At 47.9% G+C, this 26590-nt stretch overlaps 9 protein-coding genes and 1 non-coding gene across 10 annotated transcripts; 4 read left to right on the forward strand and 6 right to left on the reverse strand.

Moving 5' to 3' along the window:
* Nucleotides 1–317: 317 nt before the first annotated feature.
* On the reverse strand, nucleotides 318–2365 carry GGS25DRAFT_281253 (asparaginase-domain-containing protein). The gene is made up of 3 exons (XM_049257467.1): nucleotides 1922–2365; nucleotides 1555–1811; nucleotides 318–1484 (listed from the first exon to the last, which is right to left on the reverse strand). Exons 1-3 carry the CDS (start codon nucleotides 2106–2108, stop codon nucleotides 369–371), a joined length of 1560 nt encoding a protein of 519 aa, XP_049116677.1. The 5' UTR covers nucleotides 2109–2365; the 3' UTR covers nucleotides 318–368.
* A 1035-nt stretch (nucleotides 2366–3400) lies between these two features.
* On the reverse strand, nucleotides 3401–7267 carry GGS25DRAFT_281266 (DNase I-like protein). Its single transcript, XM_049257468.1, has 3 exons — nucleotides 7123–7267; nucleotides 3687–7054; nucleotides 3401–3616 (listed from the first exon to the last, which is right to left on the reverse strand). The coding sequence occupies exons 1-3, from the start codon at nucleotides 7162–7164 to the stop codon at nucleotides 3541–3543; spliced, it is 3486 nt and encodes a 1161-aa protein (XP_049116678.1). The 5' UTR covers nucleotides 7165–7267; the 3' UTR covers nucleotides 3401–3540.
* Nucleotides 7268–8216: 949 nt separating this feature from the next.
* GGS25DRAFT_490721 (uncharacterized protein) lies at nucleotides 8217–9581 on the forward strand. The gene is made up of 4 exons (XM_049261020.1): nucleotides 8217–8529; nucleotides 8601–8614; nucleotides 8700–8725; nucleotides 8791–9581. Exons 1-4 carry the CDS (start codon nucleotides 8521–8523, stop codon nucleotides 9096–9098), a joined length of 357 nt encoding a protein of 118 aa, XP_049116679.1. The 5' UTR covers nucleotides 8217–8520; the 3' UTR covers nucleotides 9099–9581.
* Nucleotides 9582–9750: 169 nt separating this feature from the next.
* GGS25DRAFT_t60 lies at nucleotides 9751–9855 on the forward strand. The gene has a single exon. It is a non-coding gene; the product is annotated as a tRNA-Met (tRNA).
* A 393-nt stretch (nucleotides 9856–10248) lies between these two features.
* On the forward strand, nucleotides 10249–12358 carry GGS25DRAFT_490728 (uncharacterized protein). The gene is made up of 2 exons (XM_049261021.1): nucleotides 10249–10574; nucleotides 10639–12358. The coding sequence occupies exons 1-2, from the start codon at nucleotides 10425–10427 to the stop codon at nucleotides 12202–12204; spliced, it is 1716 nt and encodes a 571-aa protein (XP_049116680.1). The 5' UTR covers nucleotides 10249–10424; the 3' UTR covers nucleotides 12205–12358.
* A 1214-nt stretch (nucleotides 12359–13572) lies between these two features.
* GGS25DRAFT_521708 (ARM repeat-containing protein) lies at nucleotides 13573–16584 on the reverse strand (the record flags this gene model as incomplete). Its single annotated transcript, XM_049264097.1, has 3 exons — nucleotides 13573–13674; nucleotides 13743–16355; nucleotides 16483–16584. The coding sequence occupies 3 exons, from the start codon at nucleotides 16582–16584 to the stop codon at nucleotides 13573–13575; spliced, it is 2817 nt and encodes a 938-aa protein (XP_049116681.1).
* Nucleotides 16585–19085: 2501 nt separating this feature from the next.
* Nucleotides 19086–20463, reverse strand: GGS25DRAFT_490734 (uncharacterized protein). Its single transcript, XM_049261022.1, has 2 exons — nucleotides 20147–20463; nucleotides 19086–20084 (listed from the first exon to the last, which is right to left on the reverse strand). Exons 1-2 carry the CDS (start codon nucleotides 20327–20329, stop codon nucleotides 19815–19817), a joined length of 453 nt encoding a protein of 150 aa, XP_049116682.1. The 5' UTR covers nucleotides 20330–20463; the 3' UTR covers nucleotides 19086–19814.
* Nucleotides 20464–21162: 699 nt separating this feature from the next.
* GGS25DRAFT_521710 (N2227-domain-containing protein) lies at nucleotides 21163–22607 on the forward strand (the record flags this gene model as incomplete). The annotated part of the gene is made up of 2 exons (XM_049264098.1): nucleotides 21163–21275; nucleotides 21449–22607. The coding sequence occupies 2 exons, from the start codon at nucleotides 21163–21165 to the stop codon at nucleotides 22605–22607; spliced, it is 1272 nt and encodes a 423-aa protein (XP_049116683.1).
* A 164-nt stretch (nucleotides 22608–22771) lies between these two features.
* On the reverse strand, nucleotides 22772–24120 carry GGS25DRAFT_281408 (uncharacterized protein). The gene is made up of 2 exons (XM_049257469.1): nucleotides 23775–24120; nucleotides 22772–23693 (listed from the first exon to the last, which is right to left on the reverse strand). Exons 1-2 carry the CDS (start codon nucleotides 23882–23884, stop codon nucleotides 22937–22939), a joined length of 867 nt encoding a protein of 288 aa, XP_049116684.1. The 5' UTR covers nucleotides 23885–24120; the 3' UTR covers nucleotides 22772–22936.
* A 309-nt stretch (nucleotides 24121–24429) lies between these two features.
* On the reverse strand, nucleotides 24430–26471 carry GGS25DRAFT_521712 (uncharacterized protein; the record flags this gene model as incomplete). The annotated part of the gene is made up of 3 exons (XM_049264099.1): nucleotides 24430–25748; nucleotides 25808–26228; nucleotides 26295–26471. The coding sequence occupies 3 exons, from the start codon at nucleotides 26469–26471 to the stop codon at nucleotides 24430–24432; spliced, it is 1917 nt and encodes a 638-aa protein (XP_049116685.1).
* Nucleotides 26472–26590: the final 119 nt, after the last annotated feature.

Consider the following 26590-nt stretch of genomic DNA (forward strand, 5'->3'; position numbering starts at 1 on the left):
TCACGAACGTAACCCTCATCACGATCTTGAATAAATAATAGGTAGATAATCTAACTGCCTAACGCTAAATATCTACCTCTAACCTGCGTAGCTTAGGTAGGTACAATACCTAGTCAGTCTATTTATCAAACTCAACAACGCCGAGCGCCTATAACCAACCCTACTAGCTTTTAGCTTCCAACACTATATATAGATGAACGCTTCCATCTGCTTAATATTCTTTGCCGGAAACAACTTATCTAGGTATTGTACCCCCCTTTATCCACATCTGCCAAACGCTTTCTCTAGAGGATACTTGTAAAGCCCCCCTCCCCCCCCCTTCTTCTTCTCTTTCACACATACATAAAACGCCCAGTCCACACCCGTACCTAAGTACTAACCCCCGTCCCCTGCTCAACCCACAGCCTCGCGCCCGCCTCGCGCAGCAAGCGGACGCACTCCGCGTTGGCCGTGCGCTCAGCGAGGAACAGCGGGGTGTTGTTAGCCCGGTTCCTTGCGTGGACACTGGCGCCGCGGACGAGGAGGTCCTTGAGGATGGCGGGCTCGGGCCCCACGGAGGCGAGGTGCACGGCGGTGTTGCCCATGTAGTCTGCGCGCTGCAGGACGTCCTCGCCGTCGGCGTCGAGGATCTCGGCCGCGGCCTTGGCGTTGCCGGCCGCGATCGCGTAGCCTAGTGCTGCGAAGGCGGTTTCGGCGGTGGTCAGGCTGGACCCGGCCATTGCTGTGTCGAGGCTCTTCTCGGTGGGGTGCGAGAAGGAGGGGCGGACGAGCTCGGTTAGCTCGCCGCGGAGCGAGCGGCCCATGCGTTCGGCGATGTCTTTGGCGGAGGAGATGCCGGGGAGCGCGAGGAGGTAGGAGAGCTTGGTGAGTGCGGCTTCGGAGGTGAGGTCGTGGCCGAAGACGACGCCGGCGCGGCCGAGGGCGAACCCGGGGGCGTAGAGAGGCGAGACGAAGCCATTGGTGCACTGGCTGATGTTGACGACAACGATGCCGCGCTCGACGGCCGACGCGATGACCTTGGTCAGGCTGCCGTCTACGCCCGCCGGCGCGTTGCCCATGCCGAACGTCTCAAGGATCAGCCCGCGCAGGTCCGGGACCCGGAGGACGTAGTCGACCATCTCCGGCTTGATTCCGGGGAAGATGCGGACACAGGCGACGTGGGCCGTGTCGAGGTACGAGAAGATCTGGAACTGAGCGATCTTGGTGGGCCGTCTAACGAGGGCCCAGTTGACGTCGACGCCAAGACTAGTGACTTTGGCCAGGGGGTCGCAGTTGGGGCTGGCGAAGGCCTCGAAGGACGAGGCGGAGATCTTGGTGGTGCGGTTTCCGCGGAATAGTGTGTGGTGAAAGAAAAGGCACACTTCCGGGATCAAGAATGTGCCGGCGATGATGAGAGAGCCAAGTAAGTTGTCCACGGCGTCTGACTGCAGCGCGAAGATGGACGCTTGCGAGCCTGTGAGAATAACGGGCTTGCCTAGATCTTCCTAAAGCAATATCAGTACTCTCTGATTTGCATAGGTAATTATACGGAGTCGTGGATGGAAAGGTACTTACCATCATGAAAGACAAGGCCGAGGCTGAATACGCTAGAGAATCGGTTCCATGAAGCACGACAAAGCCGTCAAAGAGGTGGTAATTTGCCCGGATAGTAGTCGCGATCTGCGTCCAGCCGAAACTACTAATACTGGAAGAGTCAAGTAGCGGCGAGAATTCGAGAGCACCATATCGGATATGCCTCGAGTATGAGCTTGGAGGCGTGCGCAAGCTATCTATCGTGATATTCTTACCATCCTTGACGGCGCTTAACGGAACTGCGTCGAATTAGCCATGCCCCCCTATATTATATATGTCTCTCCTATCCCGTCTTGTATCTCCAATACGCTACTTGAAATTTCATATCATAATGGGAAGTCACACGTACTTCTCTCTGTCATGTCATTGAATGACGGCCTGGGGGCCATTGCGCTGTCGATAAATCCATCAACAGGCACCAGACCGCCTGCCGACGGTTGCATGCAAATGGTGCCTCCGGTGATGATTATGAGCACCCTCGATTCAGGGTAGGTGGATTCGGCATTGCCGTTCACAACAGCTGTAAAGCTTCCCATCGTCGGGGGGTTTTTTTCTTGATTCTTTTTGCCACTTATGTACCCACAAAGTAGAAAGGGGAAGGCTTTTTCCTCACTAGCGATAGTTTGGTATTATCGCCGTTTCTATATTCTGCCCCAAGAAGAATAATGGCAACGGCGTTCGCTCGATTTATATAAGTCCTGTGCTCTTGATGAGTTTTTTTTGGATGGCTTTGGGTATAATCCGCGCCGAAGTAAGATACTATGAAATATGTAGTTTCGTGACCAACGCTTTGTCGAGAAAGGTGTGTTAGTCGAGTCACTACTTAGCTGTAGGTGTGTATTATGTCACTTCAATACAATGTAGATAACTTGAATACAACACAACACAACACAACACAACACAATAGAATAGAATACAATTTAGAAGACTTCCTCTGAAATAAGGGTTTCGTCTCAAGTTTATATACCTGGGTATACATATACAATACCTTTCTTCAACAAAACTAACAAGTAAGAAAAAAAAAAAAAAAAAAAAAAGGGCAAGAGCTAGCTAGTATCGGCCCCCGATCCTAGTAACCGGTAACGTCAAAGTATGAAAATGGAAATAGAAAAGACTTATACGACATAGTAACAGTGATATAGTACCTAGTACGTAGCTGTTACTTGTCAGTTTACTAGAGCAAAGAAGGCAAAGGAGGGAAATGCTCCACATGAAGACTCGAGCTAGATAATTATGATTAGGAAATCATTACCCCTTCCTTTCCAAACTACCCTAACCTAGGTATTATAGGTACCGCCAGCCCGCTTCATGAAAGAGGAAAGGAGGTAGTGAAGGTAACTTAGGTAAGAGGAAAATACGGTTTAAATACCAACTTTATTACCAAGTAAGCCCTGCTGCCCTGGAGGTCAGTTCTTTACATGCACCGGTATGCATACAACCAATCAACCCGAGATCCGATGACGGAACTTTATTTCATAATTCCTCATTCGCCAATACATTCGCCAATACCAAGGTATGCATCTACCCAGATATTTACCTACATGTACCCTCTTTACGAAGTATTTACTTACATGTACTTGAATACATCGAGTACACTTCACAATTCTACAACTTCCCTACTCATTCATTACTCATGTTTTTCTTATTTGGATTCCCTACGACAATGCTCTATCGTCGTCCTTTCTTAGACTTGAACAAGACCCTTTCTGGCTCTTTCTGGCTCTTTCTGGCTCTTTCTTCCCTGGCTCTTCCCTGGCTCTTCATGACGAGCCCAACTTCTAACCAGCTCCTAGGTTAGAACTCGTAATGTTGTCGTACCTAGAACCATCATAATTACACCGCCTTCTATCTCTTTTCGACGGTCTTATGCTCTTTGCTCTCTGGCCCTTTTGAATGCTGGAGCTTTGCGCATTTCTATGCACATATCTATTTCAACATCTATTCCGCTTCCGCTTAACCATCCCCATCCTACCCAGCTCTTTCTTGTATTAGCCTCGTACTTGTCTGCGGGTCATACCCGATGATCTTCGTGAGATAGTATAGCCTATAATTTCATAGTCAGTGTCTGTTTGGAGTAATCCATGTTAGAAATACTACAAGAACGCTGCACTCACATCTCCGCGTTTGCCTCCTTCGCCCTGAGGTCTTCGAAACGTTGCTGGCAGTCTGCCCAAGCTAATGTCCGTTTCTTAGGCGAGATAGACTTTACAGTATACTTGAATTGGCCGCTCACGGGTCGGTGGTCCGACACCCGCACCTCGTGCCGCTTGTAGTCAAGTTGCTGAATTCTGCCAAAACCTCGGTGAAGGAGGCGATCGCACCAGGCCGGAGACCGCTTCTTCTCACTAGTATCGTAATTATCCGTTCCTACGTCGTACTTGTACGTAGGTGCAAACTCAATCGGCATCTCGTCAAAAGCCCGAAGCTTGAATGCTGGGTTTCGCCGACGGGCAACCAGGAGCTGGTCACGCTCCAGGAGTTTGGCAAGATTGTTCTGCTTCACCGCGATCACAACCGTATCCCGTGACATGGTATCAATACGGTAATTTAGATCTCCGTTTACCAGACACAGCTCGTGATCGAGCACCATGGTACCGTCACCACCCCCCGTGTAGCTGTCGATACGCACACTCGGATCACGCTCCACGGGCAGGAGCGAGCTTTCCATGATCGCCGCGATATCATTATGGCGTTGGTTTGCTCCCGATTGTCCGGCAGCGAGATGGCAATTTATAAAACAAAGTGAAGTATCGTCTACCATGAACCGTACAATGATAGCACCCTTGTTTCCATGCAAACCTCCCATTCCACGCTTGATTTCGGTATTGCTGAGATTCCGTATACGATCGCGGAGCGTCGATTTCACAAAGATACAAGTAAAAAGGCCAACCAGGGTTGCCGTCTGGAGAAGATGGTAAAGATGGTCGGCCGGCATATAATCGTCCAGGCATCGAACGAGGAAGTCTCTCCAGTCCCGATATTGATGACTCATTTTTTCTTGATCCGACGCATCTTTCTTCTTCGGCTTGAAAAAGCGCTTCGCCGTAGCAGTCTTATCTTCCAGGTCTACTAATTCTTGGAATCCAAAAATCAGAATATCTGGAGAATCGCTTGATTGCAATAGGTTCTGCATGAATACGGCATCCGCATCCGAATACCTTAGGCTGTTGGGAGTCGAGGCCCCGGCGTTCCATGTCATGGCTAAAAGCTTGATATCCTCGAATTTACAATAGTGCGTATCGAGAGCCTTCATTTCGTTTTCTAAGAAGTCGTCTTGTAGCAACCCATCCCACGGCTTCACCATATTGTCTGCCCCAAGCGTGACAACCTGGGACCGCCCGAGCTTGTAGAAGCCAGCGGGATCTGCAATGATTTTGATGATCGGATTGTTGTGGGCTTGCCAATCCTTTTTGATGACCCAAGGCGAGGTTGTAATGTCATATACGCAAATCCTTCCAGTATTGAAGCCAGCCCATATATAGCTTCCCACCCCAGCCAGGGTATTGATTTTGTATGAGCTAACGTTGAGCACACTGAGACATGTGAAGTCTTTTTGAGAATATATGCTAACTTTTCCGTCATTGTGGCCAAAGAAGACCTTACCAGGCTGTGACTTGAGAGTGGTTCCGGACGTCACTTCGCCTGCTCCTTCTGAAATTAAAGGTCGCATAAGGACCTGCAGTTGGTTTCGACCACCAGAGGTAGGTGTGAAGACACGGACCTCCTTGCCCGTCGCGTGCCATAACTCATCGCCGACTATCATGGAGAAAGTATGTCCTTTGGGGAGTCTGTAGGTCTGATGAGGGTTGACGTCCAAGTTCGGAACCCCTTCCTCGTCTGGTCCCCAAACGTGCAACGTTCCACCATCATCTAGAGTCCACATCTCGTTGTAGTGCCTGTATATTTTGACAATCTCATACCGACTGTGTGCATTTGATTTAGTATTCATAATACTCTGGGACGAAACATCGGCTTCGATAATTTCGCCAACATTAGTGCCAATCCAAAGGCGCATCCCTTCGTCCTGTATATCCAAGGTTGGCTTGAACGCCACGGCAGTCGCTTTAATACCTTCTCCATGAGCGAAGCTCACAAGTTGTTCGCCATCAAGCAAGCTCCAAACTCGCGTGAGATGGCCCGTAGTACAAACGTACTGTCCACAAACATCGAATACTCTCGTATCATACTTGGTGGAAATTTCGAGAGCGCCTTGTCTTGGAAAGGGGGGACGGCGGTTTATCCTAGTTGTATCGGGATATTGAGCGACGATTTCTGGACGGTGGGAGGGAACATGAACTGGATTGTCAAAGGTACGTTGGTCTGTACCACCTCTCTTCATGTGATCGGGAAAGTCTTTCGAAATCTTTTCGGAAGTCTTGTCCTCTGTCAAAGATCTCCCATGAGTCCGTGGTAAAGGCGCAAATTGTGTAGTCGGTGTTGAAGATATACGTTTGGATTGAGAAGACACGGGATTATCTATTGCCACACTAGCGGTTGTCGCAACGGCCCTTGGTGGCCGAGGGGGTGGTCTTGCAATTGGGGTTGCTGGAATTCGGGAAGGTGCAGGATCCGTAATGGTTTGTATGCTTAATGGTCGAGCTGGAAGAGCAGGCCGATCGTCTACCGAAAGAGGTGTGACAGGCGTTTTAGGATATCCGTTGACCTCATTGTCTCGGCGTATACCTGCAATTGAGTGACGGGCCGGAGGAGGCTCGAAGCCCATGGACAATGCATTAGTCCTCGGTGGTACCTTCTGGGACACCGGTCGTGGTGGTCGGCTCGGGAGCACTGGAGGCTCATTATCCTCAGGGCTGCTAGAGGGAGGACTACTAAAAGGCGAACGCCGGTCTGCAACCTGAGGAGCTAGTTCCAATTTAGGAGCATTTCCCATTAATCTAGAGAGTCGATTGGATGGTTTCTCGGCACGGTTCACGGGCGGCGGGATCGGCGGCGACGCTCTAGTCTCACGGTCTCTTCTTAATTCAGCAGACCTTCGTGGAGGCGGCGGTGATGGTGGCTGGTTAGTGCCAGGAAGCCTGGGAGAACGGCGGGGCTCAAGAACTGGAGTATCTGGTCCGCTAGAGATGCTGAGAGGTCGCGGCGAAGAAGTAGCGGATGCATTATGAGGTCTAGAATGGTCAAGTGTAAGATAAGCATGTGCATCGCCTTGCGGCGCCGGGAACGGTCTTCCTTTCGGTGGTGACTGAGGCGGATCGATCAAGACGGCAGGTGGTTTGATAGGTCTTGGGCTTAGGGGTGGTGGGTTTGCGATTTGGATAGAATGTCGAGCTGAGGTATTCAAATTTGGTTTGGGTCTTCCATTCTCTACTGGAATATTGACGCTGCCACTCGGTCTCGTGTCCGGTACTGGAGGTGGTTTCGGGGATGGTGTTGTGGTAGGTGGGGGTTGGGTGGTTGCTGAGCCCTCCTTGGGCTGTTTGTTCATGTTCTCGAAATGAGACCGCAAAGACGAGACCGGTTTCTGCTGTACTAGTCAGCGTCTAATAACAGGTGTCATATGCCATTAAAGCAGGATGGAGTGGTTCTTACCAAGGACGAGTCATCAAGCCCGTCCGGGCCGTTGGAATCCATGTTGATGGGACGTAGTCTCTACAAGCCTACAATATGCCAGCTCTCCTGCTCCCACGACATCACTGGCTACAAGTTGATATCCTAGGACCTTCCAGCATGTAATTCAGTAGCAAACGATTGCCAAATGTTGGGCGGTTCCTGGTCGGGCTTGGTTCAAATCTAAAGGGGGTTCGTAGAACGAATAGGCACGTGGCCGACTAGACCCTTCAAGTCCGGGTGGGTAAGAAGGGTGATGCTGGACAGAATGCTGTGGGTGTCAATGGGGTGTCTCGGTTGTCGATCGTGTTCATATTCTGACTCTTTGTCTGGCCAATCTTCACCGTCAATGGCGATTCTCCAATCGTTATGGTAGAACCTGACCTATAGCAATGCAGCGCAAAGGTTAGACAGGCAAGGTGCATATGTCTATAGGCAGGGCAAAGACCAAGACCAAGGCAAAAGCAAAGGTAGTTAAAGGTAAGGTGAAGTATGTAAGGTACGTGAACAGGCTGACAGGTAATTTACATATAGGTATGATACGGAATTTGTCGAGGTTGGTAATTTATTAAGGAGCGTTTTAATCGGTCGGTGACTAGACATGGGAGAAGTCAAGGTTCAGTGTTATGTGTAGGTATGTTTGGTTCAGTTGCTGTCCAGTAGATGACTACTAGATACGTTACATGTCCTTGTGCAATTAGATTTGCAGATCTTAGGGCGCATTGAATACATTCAATGGGTTGAAATATGTAGAAGTTCAAATGTACTTATTTGATGTGTACCCACATTATATACGTAATCCTCAACTCTGAAATTCATGTTGAATCCAAAATTATCCAATTAGTACCAAGTATGGTAGGTTAGTTAGGTACATACATGTACCCCTCTAAGTTGCTTATGTTGGTAATTAATCCCTGCAATTGTGAGTACAATACCCTAGGCACATAGCAAATCCAAAATTCCGAGACTGTAGTGGTAGTGGCAACTACGCCGCCAATGACTTTAACGCCACTGATGAAGTTAAATGCAGGTTACCCCTGGTTCAAAATGTTGCTGGTACCAGATACTGTAGGTATGTACGAGCCTAAAACAGCCCTAAAAAAAAAAGTGACTACATTTGGGTAGGTACACTAAGGTGACGGGAGTGCTTGCAGGGATCTATGCCTTATTTATCGTATCATGATCCGATAAATTGAGCCACTTACAAGTAAAGCTCAAGGTTACCTACAGCACTACAGCATTGAAGTCTTTTTATAATTATCGGCTTTCCCAACGCCACTTGATCCAACCATTTTCCTTATTTTGTAGCCATATCCTTTTTCATTACACTACAAGAAACCTAGGTGTTTGAATTCAAGCGATTCATAGCCAACCCCTAAGATGAATACAGTATGTGTCCAACTAGGGCCTACAAACATCTCTCGTGGCGCAACAGGCTAACCTTTTTTTTTTTCTTACAGATCAGATCATTCTGGTAGGTACATGTCAAACATGTCAAACTAGAGAGCTCTAGAGCTGTCCAATCGACCATGCGACTAATTATTTGTTTTATTGCTTAGGCTCGGCTGGGGTTCTCTCTGCCTTGGTATGTACCCGTGGACAACTTGCGACGCTTGCGGTATTTCTTATACTTACACTGGCGGTATATAGCTGGCGGAGGAGCCTATTATTTTGCCAAGCGGAGCATCAACGCTGATAGGGCCGCACGCCTCGAGGATAACCGCCGAAAGAAGCAGAGGAACGATTCCCTCGAACACCCCAGCAACGTTCCTAGCTCGACGAACGGCAACGGCACTCCAGCCCGAACAGACACGGCAGGCTCGCCAAGCCAAGAAGCAAGCAACGATCCAGCTCCAACAAGACATGCACCAGCTACAGAAGGCCAACAAGTATTCGAAAAGAGTAAATACGAGAGCTCAGCGCCGTATAAGAGTCCAAAAGGCGATCGATTCTCGTAGCAGTGGTCTGCGGTCTACGGTCTAGGCCGTTTGTGCCATTACCTTTGAAGACCTTATGACGAACATTGCAAAGTCTTTTCGTGTATACAATTTAGTACCTATGTATCAACGAGGGCGGGGAGCAAAACAAGAGTCCACGGTGCTCCTGAGATTGCAGTTGTGTAAACGTAATGAAGCATCGTGCTCTCTACATGGATGGGCTGATTTGGCAGTTTATGGGATCGACAACCTAGGGCATCATTATACGCTTTACATACCTATGTAAATACTGAGCACTCCATTGTACAAATAATCCCCTGTATCTGTTATACAAACGGGATATTAGATATATCAGAAAATTTCACCACTCTCAATATTGATTTCTATGAAAGAACATTACTAGGCCCGAATAGAGGCACATGGCGTGATAAATCCGTGCGTTAAGTATTTCATTTCTATAGATTAATATCAACATCCACAGCAAGTACAATGCATCTCTTCACGATGCCACGATGCCGACATCAGGTATTATAATATGTACGTAAAAGTAGCACTAAGTACCAACATCACGTGAGAAGCTAACGTGGGGCTGTGTGGTATGATACACACTACAGATATATAGCGGGGTAATTACAAAAAAATTAAGTTGTATTCAAGCACAATTCTATGATAAGTCTTCGTGGCTCAGTTGGTTAGAGCGTTGGTCTCATATTCTTATGACTCAACCTTCCAAGGTTGGGATATCCAAAGGTCGTGAGTTCGAGCCTCACCGAGGACATAGATTTTCTCTTTTTGGTCTTGTAGCCCACTATCTCACATTTGTGGCATTTCTTGATTAGGTTGATTAACCCAAACCAAGGAAACCACATAGTGTTATGTGTCTGGGTGCTAATGTAGAGATATGTCGTGAGGACCGCCAACATTGAATGGTTTTCGGCGCAATTAATTTTTCGTTCCATGTAGTTAACTAACTACCTATACTAATACCTACGTCTATGATGTCTGTTGTAGAGCGCTTAATACTCGGTAAGTACATATGTATATATAGATACATATGTACATGTAGGTACCAAAACTGACCCCTGCATTAATTGGGTCCACTGTACATCAAGCCTTGATCAAGGTCCAAAGTTACATATGTATGCCAAACATGTCCAATCATCAATGAGGTCGGCAACATCGCGTTTTTTTGGCCGATATCTCTAATTCGTCTAAATTCCTTCTAACCTTTACATAGTAAATCCTCCAAATTCAACTTCTTATTCACAACTTTGAACCATACTTACTACCGTCAAACTAAAGAGCATGCACTTCTAATGACCGTTTTTTCCTACCAATTTTATAAAAATGGCATCTCCGCAGCTAGCAATAGCTAGAGTTTCCTTCTCCGCCGTCCTCCTTCGTCCAGATCCAACGTCATGTCCGCGCGGCGAGATCGACGAGTTTCTTCAACTGCTCGACGCGACCATCTCGCGATGCTCCTCGCCCAATGTTCAGGTTTGAGCAACACAATCTTTTGAAAACTGGTGTCTTGTGCGACGGCTAAACAGTCGCCACGTAGAAAACCAAGCAGTGGATATTAAAGAATCTGGTCCAGTCTCCTGCTAGGGTTGTCGCCTTGGGCAAATACCTGACAGCATTGTCCAAATCCTTTTCCCTGGATGTCGCTGCTAGTAGACAAGCCCGCGAACCCTCCGCGAAACGGAAGCGTCTTCACATCCTTTATGTCCTGAGTGATGTGCTCTACCATGTTAACGTCCGCATCGGGGACTCGAGCTTCGCACAGAAGCTGGAACCATATCTCCCAGACCTTGTCCGAGCCGCCGCAGCTTTTCCCAACTCTCCGAAGCAATCCAAGAAAGTACTAGGTCTCGTAGACTTCTGGAGCGAAAATGGATTCTTTCCGCAAGCGTTCACTCAAAAACTTACGACTATCATCCACGAAGCGCCTAATTCCATTCCCAAGTCCGATGCGCCAATCGACGCCGCTACAGCTACAGCATCTAAATCTGCAAAAGATGCTCCATTTATCATGCCAGCCATGCATGGCGATGTAGCCGTGTCATGGTATGACCTACCTGCCGCAAATTGGCTACCCGTCATCGAGCCCAACTCAACAAGGCCGATGAACCCCGACATGATTAAGCCTCTACGATTTGTTGCGGGACCGGCGGATAAGACTCTGGTCAAGGCTGTTCAAGATCTACTTGCCGATGTAGATCGTATCTACAATAAAGATCAGCGCGACGTCGATCGGTCCGCCCAAGATATGGATCAACTCGGACAAAGAATTGTACTCGATGAAATTACGGGAGAAGTTATCGACGGGGAAACGTATTATGGCTGGTCTCGTGCTTTTTGTGAGAAGATGAAGCAGCGTCGCAAGAAGGCTACCGACCGTAGGAATGACAGTCGCGGGCGTGGCTTGTCACGTTCTAGATCACGTTCTCGTAGCACTTCGCGCAGCTTGTCACAGCCTGCATTTAAGCGACGGCGAGTGTCTGGCTCTCGAAGCCCGAGCCAGAGCAGAAGTCGAAGTCGAAGTCGCAGGCGAAACCACAGCGGAGAGCGACACAAACGAAGGTCATATAGTGGTTCAAATTCACGTTCGCGCTCGAGAGATCCCCGATATAATCGCTCGCTCTCACCATCACGAGGTAGGAGTCCGCCTCCGCCTCCCCGTCCGTATGACGGCCCTCCATTCGCCGGTTCAAACGGGAACCATCACCCGATGTTTCAGAATCAACCACCGCACCCAAATGCTCCGTATCAACACCCCAACGTACCCCCTTTTCCCCAATCCTTCCCTCCGATGCCCCCAGATTTTAATCAATTTATTGTACCGCCGCCGCCGCCGCCTCCTCCTCACTACCAAGGCCATCCTCCACATCCTCCGCCGATGCCCCCCGTCGGTAATATGCCGCCGAATATGCCACCGAATTGGCTTCAGAGTATGGCAATGGCGGGGTGGCCAGCACAACCACCTCCACCACCGCCCCCGCCCCCGCAGCACCCACCACACCAAGGCGGCGGAAGCTACCAGCAATACGGGAGAGGCGGAAGGGGTAATTATCGCGGCGCGGGCCATCGTGGAGGCTGGGAACATCGAGGACGTGGTGGTTGGTAGTGGCAAACAAAGCCCTTCTGTGTATTTCTTACTCGGAACTTTACGCCCGAGGGGACGTGTACCACAAAGTTGATGCAACATGTGAGAGTAGGATATGTGCTAGTAGAAAAAAAAATATTGATATCCTTTCCCTACATGCTACATACAGTTCGTGCTATTCATCCATGATAGAGTCATCTTCACTATGTGGGTATCTGTAGATATATATTGTGCCTAGGCACCTGGTAACATCAACTTTTCTAACCTAGACGTGTCTATTAACTTAGGGGTAGGTATCATAACTACCTACCTACTAAAGTGAACCCGGACGGGACTTTGAACCCCGATACAAATAAACATTGAAGCTATCACATCCTGTAGTGTAGTTGTTTACCTACCTAGGTAAGTTAGATAGAGATGTGTACATACATATCAAAGCCATCATACTCGAGTCACGCCAACTTGGAACACATCATCCGTATCTACCTGGGTATCGTATGTATATAAATACAACTCTAGACTATGTATGTACCTCTCTCTACCCGATCAATCACCATCATTGATACACTATTTCATACATAGTTCCGTTTGCTTAGCTGCTTTTACTTAGTTGTTTTGCTTTTCATTCTTCTTCATCTACACTTTTATATCGTATCGTATGGCATTTTTTTCTTCTAAATTACTAGCCCGTTTGTAGCTTTCAATACTCCTAGCAAAAGCCAAGAGAAAAAAAAGGGGGGGTGGGAGTGGGAAAGGGGGGCGTTGGGGAGGGAGGGAGAGAGGGAAGCGAAGGGTTGGGGGAGAAGTTGCTATGCTATCTATCTACGAGCTATCTACTTAGTATTGGTGGTGGTGGTGGTTCGAACGTAGTAAAACGCCGGGCCTGTATGCCTTTCCATACACGGACCGTGGTTCGAAAGTTCCGTCCCATATTACCAAATCCCGACGGCGTTTAGGTCCGGGGTCATCCATCGAAGACGATTAGTTATTTACGCCATACATCATCTTCGTGTATGACTTTTTCCTCATCGCCAGCCAAGCCATGTCCATTAGAATCTATTACTGAACGTTGCATACGCCTCGTCATTCGTGACTCTGTTTACCATTTCCTCCTCTTTCTGTCATTATTAGGTCGTTATTCGAGCGGAAGCCTAATGAGCTAACACGTAACTCGACGTAGATCTAGATCTACATCCATCATATGCTGTCGACATAGCCAACCTGCTTCAAGCTCGTCATTTCCGGGACCATAAATTGTCAATTCAATACCTAACCCAAACGTTGATATCACCAAACGGCGATGAAAGTGTTCAACGATACGAGGGAATGTTTCACTGGATAGTCTGTGTATGCGTTCGGTCCAACGACTGATGTTGCGATAGCAACTGCTCAAAAGACGTAGGTCGTCCTTAATGTCTGTTGATCCTGTGGTTGCATCTGGTTCAGGAATTGGTCGAACTGAGGAATGATTTGGCGATAAATGCCGATAGCCTAGATTCACGTTAGTTAAATACTGTCTAATTTTGCTGTAGTTGAAATATCGAGATGAGCGCACTGACCTTCTGGAAATCCTCATGGAGACCACTCTTGGTTTCACTGCGTAATTTGAGATCTCTGTATCGAGCAATGGAAGTGAAAAAATGCAAGAGAGATTTCTCCATAGCCATGGGGTTCTTTTCAACAATAGCGGTGAAGCCTCTGAATGCAGTCGCCTTTTCGTCAGAGGGGTCAACCTCGTCCATCGAAGTGAGAAATTCTTCGGCAAAACTTGCCAAATGAGGAGCGAGCAGTTCGCCGTTACCCAGCCCAAGGCGTCCTAAAGCAATAGCAGCGTTTTCGGTCACCCCCTTAGGAATACCTTGGTTGGTAATAATTTCGATGAATCGCTGGAAGAGCTCGGGAACGTATGGAGCCATGTTGGACATATGTCGGATGGCGATCTCCCCTGCGGACCAGCATGCGTTGTTCACCACGCCGAATCCACTGTCTATATCTTCGTCCAATATACTGTCCAAATCCAGTTGCTTCAAAAGTACCGCGAAAATACTAGGCAACGAAGGTTGCAACTGTTCAAACACGTATTTGGCGCAATCTCCGAGAAGTGCATACGCCGACTGGCGTACCTCATCTGTAGGGTCTTCCATACAAAAAGTAAGAAGTTCGAAGAATGCAGGCTGGGACTCTTGGACGAGCTTGGAAGACATTGCCGGATCGAGAGCTTGGATGACAGCGCTGAGAAGGTCCAGGCTAGTGACTAGAAAGTCTTTATCCGGTGCATCAAGGGAAGGATCGTTTGCCAAAGCCAGAGACGCTTCCAAGTTTTGATGGATGATGTTGACACATCGGCCGAATATAGGTTGAGCATATGGGGTAAATGCATCGTTCAACGCCATCGCGACATATGACAGGCATTCTAATAGGGGGAAAAGCTCTCGAGACTGATCCGAGACTTTAGTCCATCGATCGATGAGGGCTGGCATCAACTCGTTGACAAGATCGGGTCTCGCTAGAACTGGCCCAATGTGCTCGGCCAACGTCTGCACGCAATCGTATAGGATATACATATTTCTATCCTTGTACTTCTTGAAGCATCGAACGTATTGCTGAATAATCGGGAGGCTGTAGGGCTCAAGCCTCTTCCCGGCCTTCTCCTCAAGATTAGCAAAGGCTGATGCACCAGCTTCCTGAACCTTCTTGTTGCTATCAAGCATTTTAGTTAGGATGCCTTCCATCATGGGCTCGAAGAAGAGGTGAGGATCGGCTAAATCTGCAGCCCAAGCAGAATAACGACCCAATGTCCAACAAGTGATTTGTCGAACTACCGGCTCCGGGTCATTCAGGAGTGAGATCAAATACGGGACCAATTCGGGAAGGTGAGGTGTGACAACATTCATGCAACCTTCGGCCACGGCACCCAGCGCAAGCACCGCAGCCTCTCGGTAAGGCCAGTCCTCGTGCTTTAGGTGTTTGGTGAGATACGGCAAAATCGACTGAAAGACCGGGTCCCTGAAGTCACGGGCAAAAACATCCAGTGCCGCGGCTGAGCATTTTCGTAGAGTCCATCGCTCATCTGGGTTCGCATCATCCCCGTCTTCAAAGTCCTCAATCTCACCCTCCTCGAGATTATCGTCCATACTCGCTAGCTTCTCATATGCGTTTCCGTTTTGCGCAGGGTCTGCAGGGCCTTCTCCGTTGGCCTGTCGCGCGGACGATTTTTTTGCAAACTGGGGCTTGATATCTTGTTCCTCATCTTCCTCATCTTCATCATCAGATGCGCCCCCCAAAAGCGCGATGTCCTCAGCACCGTATACCATGCATTCTAGAAGGACCGGAATGATCTTGTCGATGAACGGGCTTAACGAATGCCAGAGATGCTCGTGTTCGCCAACAGTCAACCAAAATTCGGCCGCGTCAGTAGCTAAATCCTCATCATCACTCTTTTGTTGTGTGATGATATAATCAACAAGGCCAGGGAGGTGGGGTTGAATCTTGTCCGGTCGAGATTCGACAAGCTGAGCAAATGCCCTACATACTTGTCTGCGCACATCGTTGTGGGAGTCCGATGCGAGACCGAATAAATGTTGGAGCAAATCATCGATGGAGTTGAGCATGGCCTGGGACTTCCGGGGAGTAAAAACGTTGATGGCGGTCAAGGCATGAGCGCGGACCTTGGGCAGGGGACTCTTAGTCGCCTGTATCAATTTGGGGAGAATGAAGTTCAGTGGTCGTTGGCCTTGCACCTCGCGCTCTAGCATTTTAGTGTTGTCCTCACAAATCTTGGACATGGCGGCCATGGCACCCTCTTGCGCTTCGTTTGAATATTGGCCGGTCTCATTGCCGATCATCTTCAAGAGTTCCGGAAGTAGCTCGGGCCAGGTCATGATACCACCTTTACGGATCAACTCAGTGGTGATGTTACCTGCATAGTTGCGGATCTGGGCATTCTTGTCCTGTAAGCACATAGGGATCCCCATCTTAATTAGAGTGAGACTGCTCTCGGGCAACGGCTTGGAATTTGTTTTGATGTTATTCTTCAGCATAATTGCGGCGGCGGAGCGCACGAGGAAGTAATCCTGTGCGGAACATTGCAGACCAGACGGAGGCTCCTGGCTCGATAACAGATAGATCAAGTAATTATTGATATCGGGAGACGACTTCGCTTGGGTGAGCATCTAGACGAAGAGGGGACCTGTGTTAGCCTAATATTGCCTTCCTCTATGCGTCGCAGGATGAGCTAAGGCTTAGAGCAAATCGCCCAAGTCGAGACAATATGATGAAAAGGGGGAAGGAATTACGCACAAGTTCGGCTTGTTTCTGTGCGGACACATCAAAGCCGCTGAGAGAGTCCTTGAGACAAGCAGCGAGGGTGCTCAAGGACTCAGGCGACGGCTGCCACGCCATGATTGGCAGCTGAGTAAATTGAGGATAGTTCAAGAGGTATGCGCGTTCGAGGGTACGAAGTTGAATTCGAAAGCACTTTGAGATATCTCAGAACTAAAGAAGGAGGGAGGGGGAATATGTGGTGTAGAGGGAGGGAAGGTGAGGGATGTTCAAGTGTTGATTTTCAGTAGCATCGGCTTTGGGGATGGTGGGGTCCCTAAAGGTGATGAACTAGGTGCTTGGTGATATGGATAATGGATGATATGATATGAAAGAAGAGATTGGGGGGAATAAAAAATAAAATAAAAAAGTAAAAAAGTAAAAAAAAAAAATAAAAAGAAAAGGACAAGGAAGTCAAGGTGAGAATAACAAGTAACTTGCTACTAGGTTAGATAATAAGTTACTGTGTAGGTAGTTTGGACCTAGGTATGTAAGATCAATGATATTAAAGAGAAACCCTCTTTTCTCTCTCAATCCTGCTCTTTTTTCAACCTTCAATTCTTTAATGTTGTTGCTGAGTTGAACTTGTCGCAATGAATATGGAAAGAAAGGGCAAATGACCGTATTGCGATTCAACCCAGATTCCTGCTGGTTTGCAGTACAAATACCTTAAGGCTTAGGCTAGTAGGTTAGGTTAGGTACTTACTCAACCATGATTGAAGGGTTTCGACTTCTCTTTTGAGAAAAATGTCCAAAAAAAAAAGTGCAATGGTGGGGTATGGTAGTCATGGTCATGGTTATGATCATGGGCGTGGGCACTTTTTTTCACCACTGAGGAACTTTTTTGGCTGCTGTTTTTAACGGCGTGCGAGGCGTATCATAGTACATGTAGGTACCTAACCCCAACGTGAATAGCCCCAGTATTCAGTAAGTACTAGCCTTGAGGTATCTTATCGTAGCGCATAGTGAAAGGGGCCCACCCCCGACTTAACCTTGGAAACTTACATATGTAGCGAGTTGATGTAGGTACCTGTGTAGCTTGGAGTTTAGCTAGTTAACTATACCCAAGAAGGCAATAAATATCAGGTCGCTGGTAACTTGGTAGTAGTTGGTACAGTACCTACTACCTACCTAGGGTTGGTGGTTATCGGTAGCACGGATTGTTAATTTGTTAGCAAAACGTTTTAATGACATCTGAAGGTTAGAAGTGGAATTCATTAGCGACAATCATTTTAAGCGGCGCTATAACGAAACATAAGAACTTGGTTCACTTTAGCTTGGAACACCTATGCCTCAAAAGCTGCTGGTTGAAACCTTGGAACCCTGTAACCTTGGAAACGTTGAATACGCGATAATACTGTATGATATTGTTACTCCGTAACGCGTGCCTTTTTACCCATGCGCCAAGCCGGTGTCTAGTACTCACCAGGACAACTTTCTGTATTCAACCGTCTTGAACTACATAGTACAGTCCTAACTCTCTTTGACGGGCAGATCCATCATATTTCACATACCTATGTACATATAGCATACATATAGTTAGAAGTTGTATTGATTGTATTGGGAAACTAAAAGCGAGTTTATCAGGCTGACCAGACTGTGACCTATTATCTAGACATGTGACCTTTTATGTCACCCACAGTCATAGGACACGAGTCTGTTGTTCCAAGGAAGGGAAAAGCAGCCACTGACACATGGCATATGAAAAAGATGAAAAAGCATCAAAGTCCCATCGGGACTTGTCCAGGCCTTTGTGGATGGGATGATACTATGCTGTCGTAGTTTGTAAGACGTCAGGTTGGACTAGAATACGAATATGTATATATATCTACATACATGTAGGTAGGTACCAACATTTGTATGATGTTCATGGCAGTGACTAACACGCTACATATAACGAGCCCTTGTGGAACGAAAACCAATATCCGGGTGATACTGAGTCAAACAACTTTCCAGGACAGTGTAGATGCAGGAGAAAGGGTACAGTCAGTGAAGGCGGTCCTTTTTCTCCTTTGCGTTGGCAATGACTTCACGTAAAAAGGCTATCAACGACAACCTTGAAGAGCTGAGTGAACACCAACTTCTAAGGCACATACGATAACAGGCGCAACCTTTGGCGCCGGCTTCTTGTGTAAGACATCACTTTATATCTAACCCCTTATGATGTATCTATACGTACATAATGCCTTGAGAGGGAGGTATGTACTACACAGTAGGCCAAATACAGCGTGACCAAGAGGCCAGGGTCTATAGAAAGATCCATGAAAGGCACATACCTCACAGCCATGAAAATCTAATTTAATTCACGAATAGTGGCCAGGTAGTAAGTAGTCAAATGACAAGACGCCATCAGTTTGTTTTCCCTTCGTTGAGCCATGAAGGTTCGATTGGCGGATGCTGTGTAACTCGGGGATCTGCACAGGAGATTATTTGATCCGTTGCCTCTGTAAACGGCATCTTGCTTGGAACTGCCTGCTAGGCATAGCTTGAGTGTAAACAACAGAGGTTGTGTTGCACCTATGTTAAGAGGATCAAGGATCAAGACGTATGTAGATAACCGTCCGAGCTACCGATTCGATGTAGATCGGTCATTATTCTTAAGTAGGAGTGTTAGGGCTTGTATAAACTCTCGGAGGCGTTATTTGTCAAATTGAGTACTATTCTATACCTATGTAGTGTTCCTAAGCTTGAGAACTTATGGCGACGCCAAAGATGGTAGGTATAGCCGCTTCTTAGGTACCAGCCTAGTTAGAGTAACTAAAATGTGATGGTTGGATGAGGTTTACGATTCGTTTCTCATTCGTCGAAAAGCTTAAGCTCGAGCGACTGAGGGGGGGTGGTGGAAACACGACTCCTAAGATACCACACGGGTGATATACTCAACACCCTGTTAATAAACGAGAAATATGTAGGTAGCAAGTCTTATAGAGACTGAAGAGGCCGAGGAATGACGGTATACATGTAAGTTATATACATGATACCTATCTAGACACGCCAGAGACTCTGAAGGAAAGAGCCAATTGGACCAAGGGCTACATGTACGTCTGCTGTGTACGGAGCCGAGAAATATATTCTAAAATTAGATGGGAAGTTACTGGATGAGTGCTTTCATTATGGTCTCGTTGATGCTCTCAGGTAGTGTAACTTTGTGATATCCCACACCTGTGTGTCCGATGCTGTTACGCACGAAGGAAACGCGCATCTCATCTCATGGATGGGAGTTAATGCCACGTTGATAATTCCAGCAACCCTGAAATTTTATCACTACGTGTGAGTTGATAGTGTGTTCGTCGGACTAGTCTTCATCTTCTTCACGAGCTGCTCGTTCCATTGGATAAGGAGTCGGGTGGCTTGATAACCCCTTGAAGCTTGGCAAGGGTGACTTCGACGACCTTCTTGAATGCCTCCATCTCTTCCTCCACCGTCCCACCAAGGCCCGTATTAGCAAAACTAATGGAGTTGCCTACATAGATAGGCATCTGAGTCTTTTTAGCCAGGATTTTAGCTAAGCGTGTAGTGAACTCCAGCGTAGCCTCCACTGAATATATTGTGGTAGATAATGGCTGGCTGGGATTGTATTTCTAAGAGTTGATGTTTTCTTTAGTTAGACATGAGGCAATCAAGGGGTGATAAGTTTACATACGTCAGGCAAGGCATAGACGAAAGATCCCATGGGAACAGCGTTGTTGTCTTCTTCTGCAGCTACTGTGGTAAGGAACAACATGATGACCTTTTGTTTGATGGTCAAACGGAGATATATCCTTGTATCCAACGAACGTGGTAAGGGAAACGATAGTTGTATTGGTTCATTGATTGCATCGTCCATTATGGTATGGTTATGTGTATGCTTCCAAGTTTATCTACTGGTCAGTGATATAAGATGGGCGCTGGCAACTTCAACGTTTAACGTTCAACGTTCAATGTTGTATGCTTATGTGGATTAAGCTAGTAGGCACTTACATACATATGTCTATGTCAATAAGTTATTCTTATCGATTCTTGGTATAACTAACTATATCAATATTCATGTAGAGAGTTAGGCTATAGTATATACTTACCCCACACCTACATATGCATATTCGGACAAACTTAAGCTTTAACTATTTCCATCCGTCTTTCCATTTTCTCACATCCATGGCCTGTGGATGGATTCTTTTGATTACCCTAGCAACAGTTGGTTCAACTGCTCTGTTTGTCCCACTTTGCCAGTCTGTGTGTCTTGACGCCTTGAAGACTTGAAGCTTTGAACATAAAGAACATTAAGAATTCATCACCATGCAAGTAGTGTGATTACCATTCTTAAACTCTAGCAAGATGTGACTGAGTTAGCGATGATACTTGAACATATTCTATCTTTCTATCTTCTATCTTCTATCTTCTCACCTCTCTCTTCATCGTTAAAACATACCAAGACGTTAAGACGTTAAGACCGTGTCTTGCCCCTCCTTCTTTCAGACTGCCCCACCAGCATCACAACCTTGGAAGTTATCACAGGTTGTCACTGATTTGTTACGGGACTTCTATCTTTGGGTTGCTGATTCTTCAACATTGTACTTCTTCTTCTTCTTCTTCTTCTTCTTACTTGATCCCCCCCCCTTTCCCTCCCTCCCTCCTTTCCTCTTCCGGTTTCTTCCCTCAAGCCAGCCTATTGCTACTGTCATGGAGCTAGAGAACCGAGCTTACGGCCACGATTCCCAGTGGAACGGTGTTGAAGAAACAATCGAGGACCCAGAGGAGATTAGAGTCATCTTCTGTGCGCTCGATTCATTCAGGTTAGTACTACCAGGCCGCCGTATCCTCCAATTAACTATATTCTATGCCTATGGCTCTGCGTGTGAGAGAGGGGGCGCGTGATTTTGCTTCCAGTAGGCATCATACACCTTTCCTACTTGGCTATTTACCTGCACAAGCTGTCTGATCTCACGCGCTGACAAATCCAATACAGTCAATACGCAAAAACCGCGCATTTGAACTGTACCCATCTGCGCAGGCAGGCCTTCTATGCTCTTCCTCAGGCACATTGGCAATTGTTGGCGAAGCCACCGTTCTCCTATTTGGACGTGTTGAATCGGATAGATGATGCCATTGAGAGCAATGCAGAATTAGCTCGCATCATTGTCAAGTTTAGCCTACGTTCTTTTAGCCCAAATGAAGCTGCTTCGGATGCGGAGCTCACCATGCCCGAGGAATGGTCCGGCATTGCTAAATACAATGACCTCGACAAAGCCCGGAGTACTATCAGGCAGTTCTACCGTGACTGGTCCGCCGAGGGTGCCGTAGAGCGTGACGCCTGTTACGGCCCCATATACCGGGCTCTCGATGTGGAGAAGGCTAGATATCCTGACCGGCAACCACTCAAGGTGCTAGTGCCTGGTGCCGGCCTGGGACGCTTAGTATTTGATCTCTGTCGGTTAGGGTACTTAACCGAAGGTAATGAAATATCCTATCACCAGCTTCTAGCATCATCCTATATTCTAAATTGCACCGAAAAAGCTGGCCAGCACACCATTTACCCATGGATACACTCCTTTTCAAATCATCAGAGCCGTGAGAGTCAATTCAGGTCGTATAAAATCCCAGACATACATCCTCAGGCTACACTCACCGAGACGCAAGGAATTGGTTCGATGCAGATGTGTGCCGCCGACTTCTTGTGTCTTTATGGTGACGAGAGCCACAAAGATACCTACGATGCAGTAGCTGCTGCTTTCTTTCTTGACACAGCACCAAATTTGATCCGTTACCTTGAGGTCATCAGAAACTGTTTGAAACCCGGCGGCGTCCTGATAAATGTTGGGCCTCTACTATGGCACTGGGAGAATCATGTCCCCGGCCATCACGGCTATGATGGGGACGGAGATGAAGAGAATAATTCATTAGGCATTGCCGATCCTGGAAGCTTCGAACTCACGGACGATGAGGTCGTAGCATTGGTAGAACGGATGGGGTTCACAATAGAGAAGCGGGAAACGGGCCTGCCCGCGCCTTATGTACAAGATGCTCAGAGCATGCTCCAAACGGTATACAGAGCTAGCCATTGGGTTGCGCGGAAATTAGACGTTGGATCTGAGATCCGGGCAGACGTCGTCGATATTGCTCATTAGGTTATAAACCTTTGCCGGCGTTTAAATGCTTGATGCCTAGGCACGCATTGCATCTAAGAGAGAGTCTGAGTTTGACTTACCTACATATTACCATGGTGTCCCCTGGCGCAACGACGCCGAGGACAGCAAGAGGCTACTTAGCCCTACCAAGCATTTTAGAAGCGCATTTCAACAAAAGGGATATCACAAAATGAGAACATAGCATATAAAGCATATACTTTTTTCATACCAAAAAAAAAAAAAAAAAAAAACTAGGCTACAAAATCTCGCAGTGTACATACATGACTAAACTTCCATTGGCATTCCCCGAAATCGACTCATTGTCTTACTTATAGCTTAGAGTCGGGAGGGAGCGTGAACTCGCCGTTATTCCACAACGAACCACCATCGATCTCTATCGCCGCACCATTGACATGCGCGCCCGCGCGACTCGCCAGATACACGACCACGCCCGCGATGTCCTCGGGCCGACCCAGGCGCCGCGACGGGTTGCGCGCGGCGTGCTTCTCGAGCCCGCCCGTCATCTCCAGCAGCCCGTTGGCCATCTTGGTCGGGAAGAAGCCGGGGCAGATGGAGTTGACGAGGATGTGGCGCGGGCCCAGGTCGACCGCGAGGTTGCGGCCCAGGTGGATGACGGCGGCCTTGCTCGCGCTGTACCCGAACGTCGCCGCCTGCCCCAGGGACGCGGTGCCCAGCCCCGCGGTGCTGGCGGTGATGATGACGCGGCTCGGGTCCTCGAGGGTCGCGCGCTTCTGCAGCAGGGGGGCAAACTTCTGGATGCACAGGAACACGCCCTTGACGTTCAGGTCCATGACCTTCTGGAACGCGGCGTCCGGGTGCGTGTCGAAGGGGGCGCCCCACGTCGCGCCGGCGTTGGCCATCAGGATGTCCACGTGGTCTGTGTGCTGCGACACCTGGGCGACGAGCGACTCGATGCCCGAGAGCGTGGAGCTGTCGGCCGGCACGGAGATGGCGCGAGCGCCGGGCTGTAGGTTGGGGAGCTTGTTGAGCTGGGCGACGGCGGAGTCGCAGGCGGAGGCTTTGCGGGAGGTTATGAAGACTTGGGCGCAGCCGGCTTGGAGGAAGCTGGAGGAGTAGGTGCGCGTGAGTGAGTGAGAATTCTGTGGGGTGGAGAGAAAGGAGGGAAAGGGAAAGAGGGTTACTCACGCCGAAGCTGCATTCAATCCCAGACCTCTCGAGCCGCCGGTCACGACGGCGACTTTGCCCTTGAGCGAGAAGAGCGAGGGGAAGTCCTTCAGAGCGGTTTCGTCGGCCATGGTGTATGTATGTGTGTGTATTACGGATTACTACTAGTAAAGAGATAAGGTAAGGTAAGATAGAATTAAGAAAACGAAAACCGGGAGAATTGAGAACTCTGCTCAAGGTGATATACTGATGACGGCGTTCAATGTCTGAGACTAATTGATTTTGATCGATTAGTATTTCCAGTTCATAGGCGGATATGTATGTATGTATGATGGTGCCTACGACGTATGTATATAACTACATGCGAGCTTGGTTCTCTCTCCGGGGTTTGCGGGGACTTGCCGAGGTTTTTGCTGTTTTGCGCCTAGCGTTATGCACTACTTGTGTTAGCAGCGGGCGTGCCTACCTTAGTAGATGTTGGTAATTAGTAATGCTGTACTACTAGGTAGGTAGTATGTACCGACATCCGACATCCTTGAATCTGGAATCTTGATTAACATGCAAAGCAAAACACAAAATGGATCTGGTTGTGGTGTTGAGTATATGTGAGTATATGCATATGATATCTGTTCTTGAATGACAAGAGGTAGATTCCTATGTACCTGGTTGGCTGGGGCTAGTCATAGGTGCCTTCTATAAAGTTATCACCTACTACCCCATCATCATCTTCACCTCCGTATTCCTCTTCCTCTCCTTCATCGTTTTCGTAGTATTCTTCTTCATATTCATCAATATCTTCGTCCCCGTCGTCAATGTCTATATCACCTTCTAAAACATCATCATCCCAGGAACGGTCTGGCAAGGAAGGAATATCCTCCTCATTACCTGGTGCCTCACCGTTCTCGTCTATCATGCCATCCGAATCCCAACTGCCCGGTTCATCACCGCCCTCACCACCCTGACTTGACGGCTTCTCTGCCGTGATGGGCTCATCGAGCCTTTGCTTCTTCTTTCTTCCGCCGCGACGTCTGTAGTATCTTTTGTCCTCTTCCTCTATAGGACGTAAAAACGGTTCGAGTGTTAGGCCAAAGGATTTGTCAGATTTGTCCGGCCACTGCTGTATCCTTTCTTCGAGGAAGGAATTGTAAAGGAACCCTGGCCTCTGTGGGTTGTCCTTATCTGAACCCATACGTCCCTTCTTGATGGCTATCATCTTCACCTTCATGATCATCTTGACCTTGGCCCACGTGCCTTTGTAAAACCATCCAGAATCTTTTAGGTCACACTCCGGCCGCAAAGGCGCCTTCTCAATGATGTCGCGTACGAATGGGTCTACGATATCGCAGACCTGCCAGAACTTGCCGTCGGTGGAATAGTTATCCCCGTTCCAAATATGACTGTCGCGATCTTTCCCCCTCGCGCGCGATTTGAATTGGCCTTTTCTAATTGCCTCCCAAGTCATCTTTTTCGTTCCAACAATATTCCTCTCCAATTTGAAGGCCAAGGTTTGGTAAGCCCGAAACTTGGGATCTGAACGCGGATCCACGCCGTATTTCACAAAAGCGTCTCGCCATGGCCCACCCCTGAATTGATAGCCAATGAGCTGGAGGGCAATTCGCATGAGCGAGTCCGAATAATCGCCTGTTATACGATTCAGAATGGCACGACGTGTCCATATAGGTCTTTCTTCCATCAGTTTTTCCAATTGGTTCATCAGCCCGTCCGGTATCTTCAATTCCGGCTCCTGGCGGGCCTTTTGCGGCACGGGATATTCGCCGTGATTGATAAAGTAGCCGAACGAGTGCAATTTCCTGCCCTGAACATTAATCAGTTGCGGCTTCCCTACCTCATCTCCCTCTACCTTGGTGTTTGGATTCTGCTCATAATTGTAGTTAAACCCAAGGAGTTTGTCTGTAAAATGCGGCGGAGGTATTATCTCCTGGTTAGGACCCGTCGCTACGCCTGGGGTAAACTTGATTTCCCGCAGTTTCGAGACTAAAATTTGGTCAGCATCAAATTCTGACTAGCCGTGGAGAGCTTAGGAATATATCTACCTTTCATTGGTAGTAGATGCTCTGCCGTCTTTGTTAAGAATGAAGACTCCGTGTTGGCGAATTGGAAATCTGCTAAGCCTCGATATCTGTGGGTGACCCTGACATTTCCAACAGCTTCCACAGAATAATCATCGACGCTATCCTGCATTTTTCGGAGGATAGACCCAGGGGCGTCATATCGGCCTACTGAGCTGACTTGGTCAGCTTCAGGAGTGGTGGCTGTCCCATTCGTGACATTGATTTCACCCGTGAATGGGTCGTTGCTCCCACGTTTCCGTTTCCTTCCCGTCCTCTTGGGAACGGTTATCTTGAGCAGGACATTATTGGTAGCCGTATGATGCGACACAATAGGCTTTGACGTAGGATTGTCAGGCCGAAACCACAAGGGGACTGAACTCGGCTCTGCCCTGTCAACAAGGAGCTATGAACGGTAGGTTAGCACCAGGTTTTTGTCTATTATATTCGGAATCAATATGAGGACAACTACTTTCTGGAAGTCAGGCTCCTGGCCAAATGTAGCGAGCCCTTTGTCGAGATTAAGGATAACGCAAGGATGCTCTATAGCAACTATTTTTCTATGAGGCACTTCTAGGATTGGGGCCCCGTTCGTATCGCTGGCATCGTCTGAACCTTCAAAACGATATAGGTTATCTGTTTCCATCATCGTGATTGGTGGTTATCAATTCTTATTTGGCTGACTGGCTGGCTTAGACAGTGGGCAATGATATAGATTGCGCACAGTACTAGCTAAGTACCCTGCCCTAGGTAGGTCGGCATTGATTT

Source organism: Hypoxylon fragiforme (assembly GCF_022984875.1).
Source record: "Hypoxylon fragiforme strain CBS 206.31 chromosome Unknown GGS25scaffold_5, whole genome shotgun sequence".
In the NCBI taxonomy this organism is placed as follows: Eukaryota; Fungi; Ascomycota; class Sordariomycetes; order Xylariales; family Hypoxylaceae; genus Hypoxylon; species Hypoxylon fragiforme.

Bases quoted from the DNA above. Each gene is read 5' to 3' on its own strand.
- GGS25DRAFT_281253 (XM_049257467.1), bottom strand. From the start codon at position 2,108: ATGGGAAGCTTTACAGCTGTTGTGAACGGCAATGCCGAATCCACCTAC. The intron at 1,812-1,921 runs GTACGTGTGACT...AATTCGACGCAG, and splicing joins CAATGACATGACAGAGAGAA to TTCCGTTAAGCGCCGTCAAG. The intron at 1,485-1,554 runs GTAAGTACCTTT...ATATTGCTTTAG, and splicing joins CGGCCTTGTCTTTCATGATG to GAAGATCTAGGCAAGCCCGT.
- GGS25DRAFT_281266 (XM_049257468.1), bottom strand. From the start codon at position 7,164: ATGGATTCCAACGGCCCGGACGGGCTTGATGACTCGTCCTTG. The intron at 7,055-7,122 runs GTAAGAACCACT...CTAGTACAGCAG, and splicing joins GGCTTGATGACTCGTCCTTG to AAACCGGTCTCGTCTTTGCG. The intron at 3,617-3,686 runs GTGAGTGCAGCG...ATGAAATTATAG, and splicing joins AAGGAGGCAAACGCGGAGAT to GCTATACTATCTCACGAAGA.
- GGS25DRAFT_490721 (XM_049261020.1), top strand. The intron at 8,726-8,790 runs GTATGTACCCGT...GGCGGTATATAG, and splicing joins CTGGGGTTCTCTCTGCCTTG to CTGGCGGAGGAGCCTATTAT.
- GGS25DRAFT_490728 (XM_049261021.1), top strand. From the start codon at position 10,425: ATGGCATCTCCGCAGCTAGCAATAGCTAGAGTTTCCTTCTCCGCCGTC. The intron at 10,575-10,638 runs GTTTGAGCAACA...GTCGCCACGTAG, and splicing joins GCTCCTCGCCCAATGTTCAG to AAAACCAAGCAGTGGATATT.
- GGS25DRAFT_490734 (XM_049261022.1), bottom strand. From the start codon at position 20,329: ATGGACGATGCAATCAATGAACCAATACAACTATCGTTTCCCTTACCA. The intron at 20,085-20,146 runs GTATGTAAACTT...ATCAACTCTTAG, and splicing joins TCGTCTATGCCTTGCCTGAC to AAATACAATCCCAGCCAGCC.
- GGS25DRAFT_281408 (XM_049257469.1), bottom strand. From the start codon at position 23,884: ATGGCCGACGAAACCGCTCTGAAGGACTTCCCCTCGCTCTTCTCGCTC. The intron at 23,694-23,774 runs GTGAGTAACCCT...CTACTCCTCCAG, and splicing joins GGATTGAATGCAGCTTCGGC to CTTCCTCCAAGCCGGCTGCG.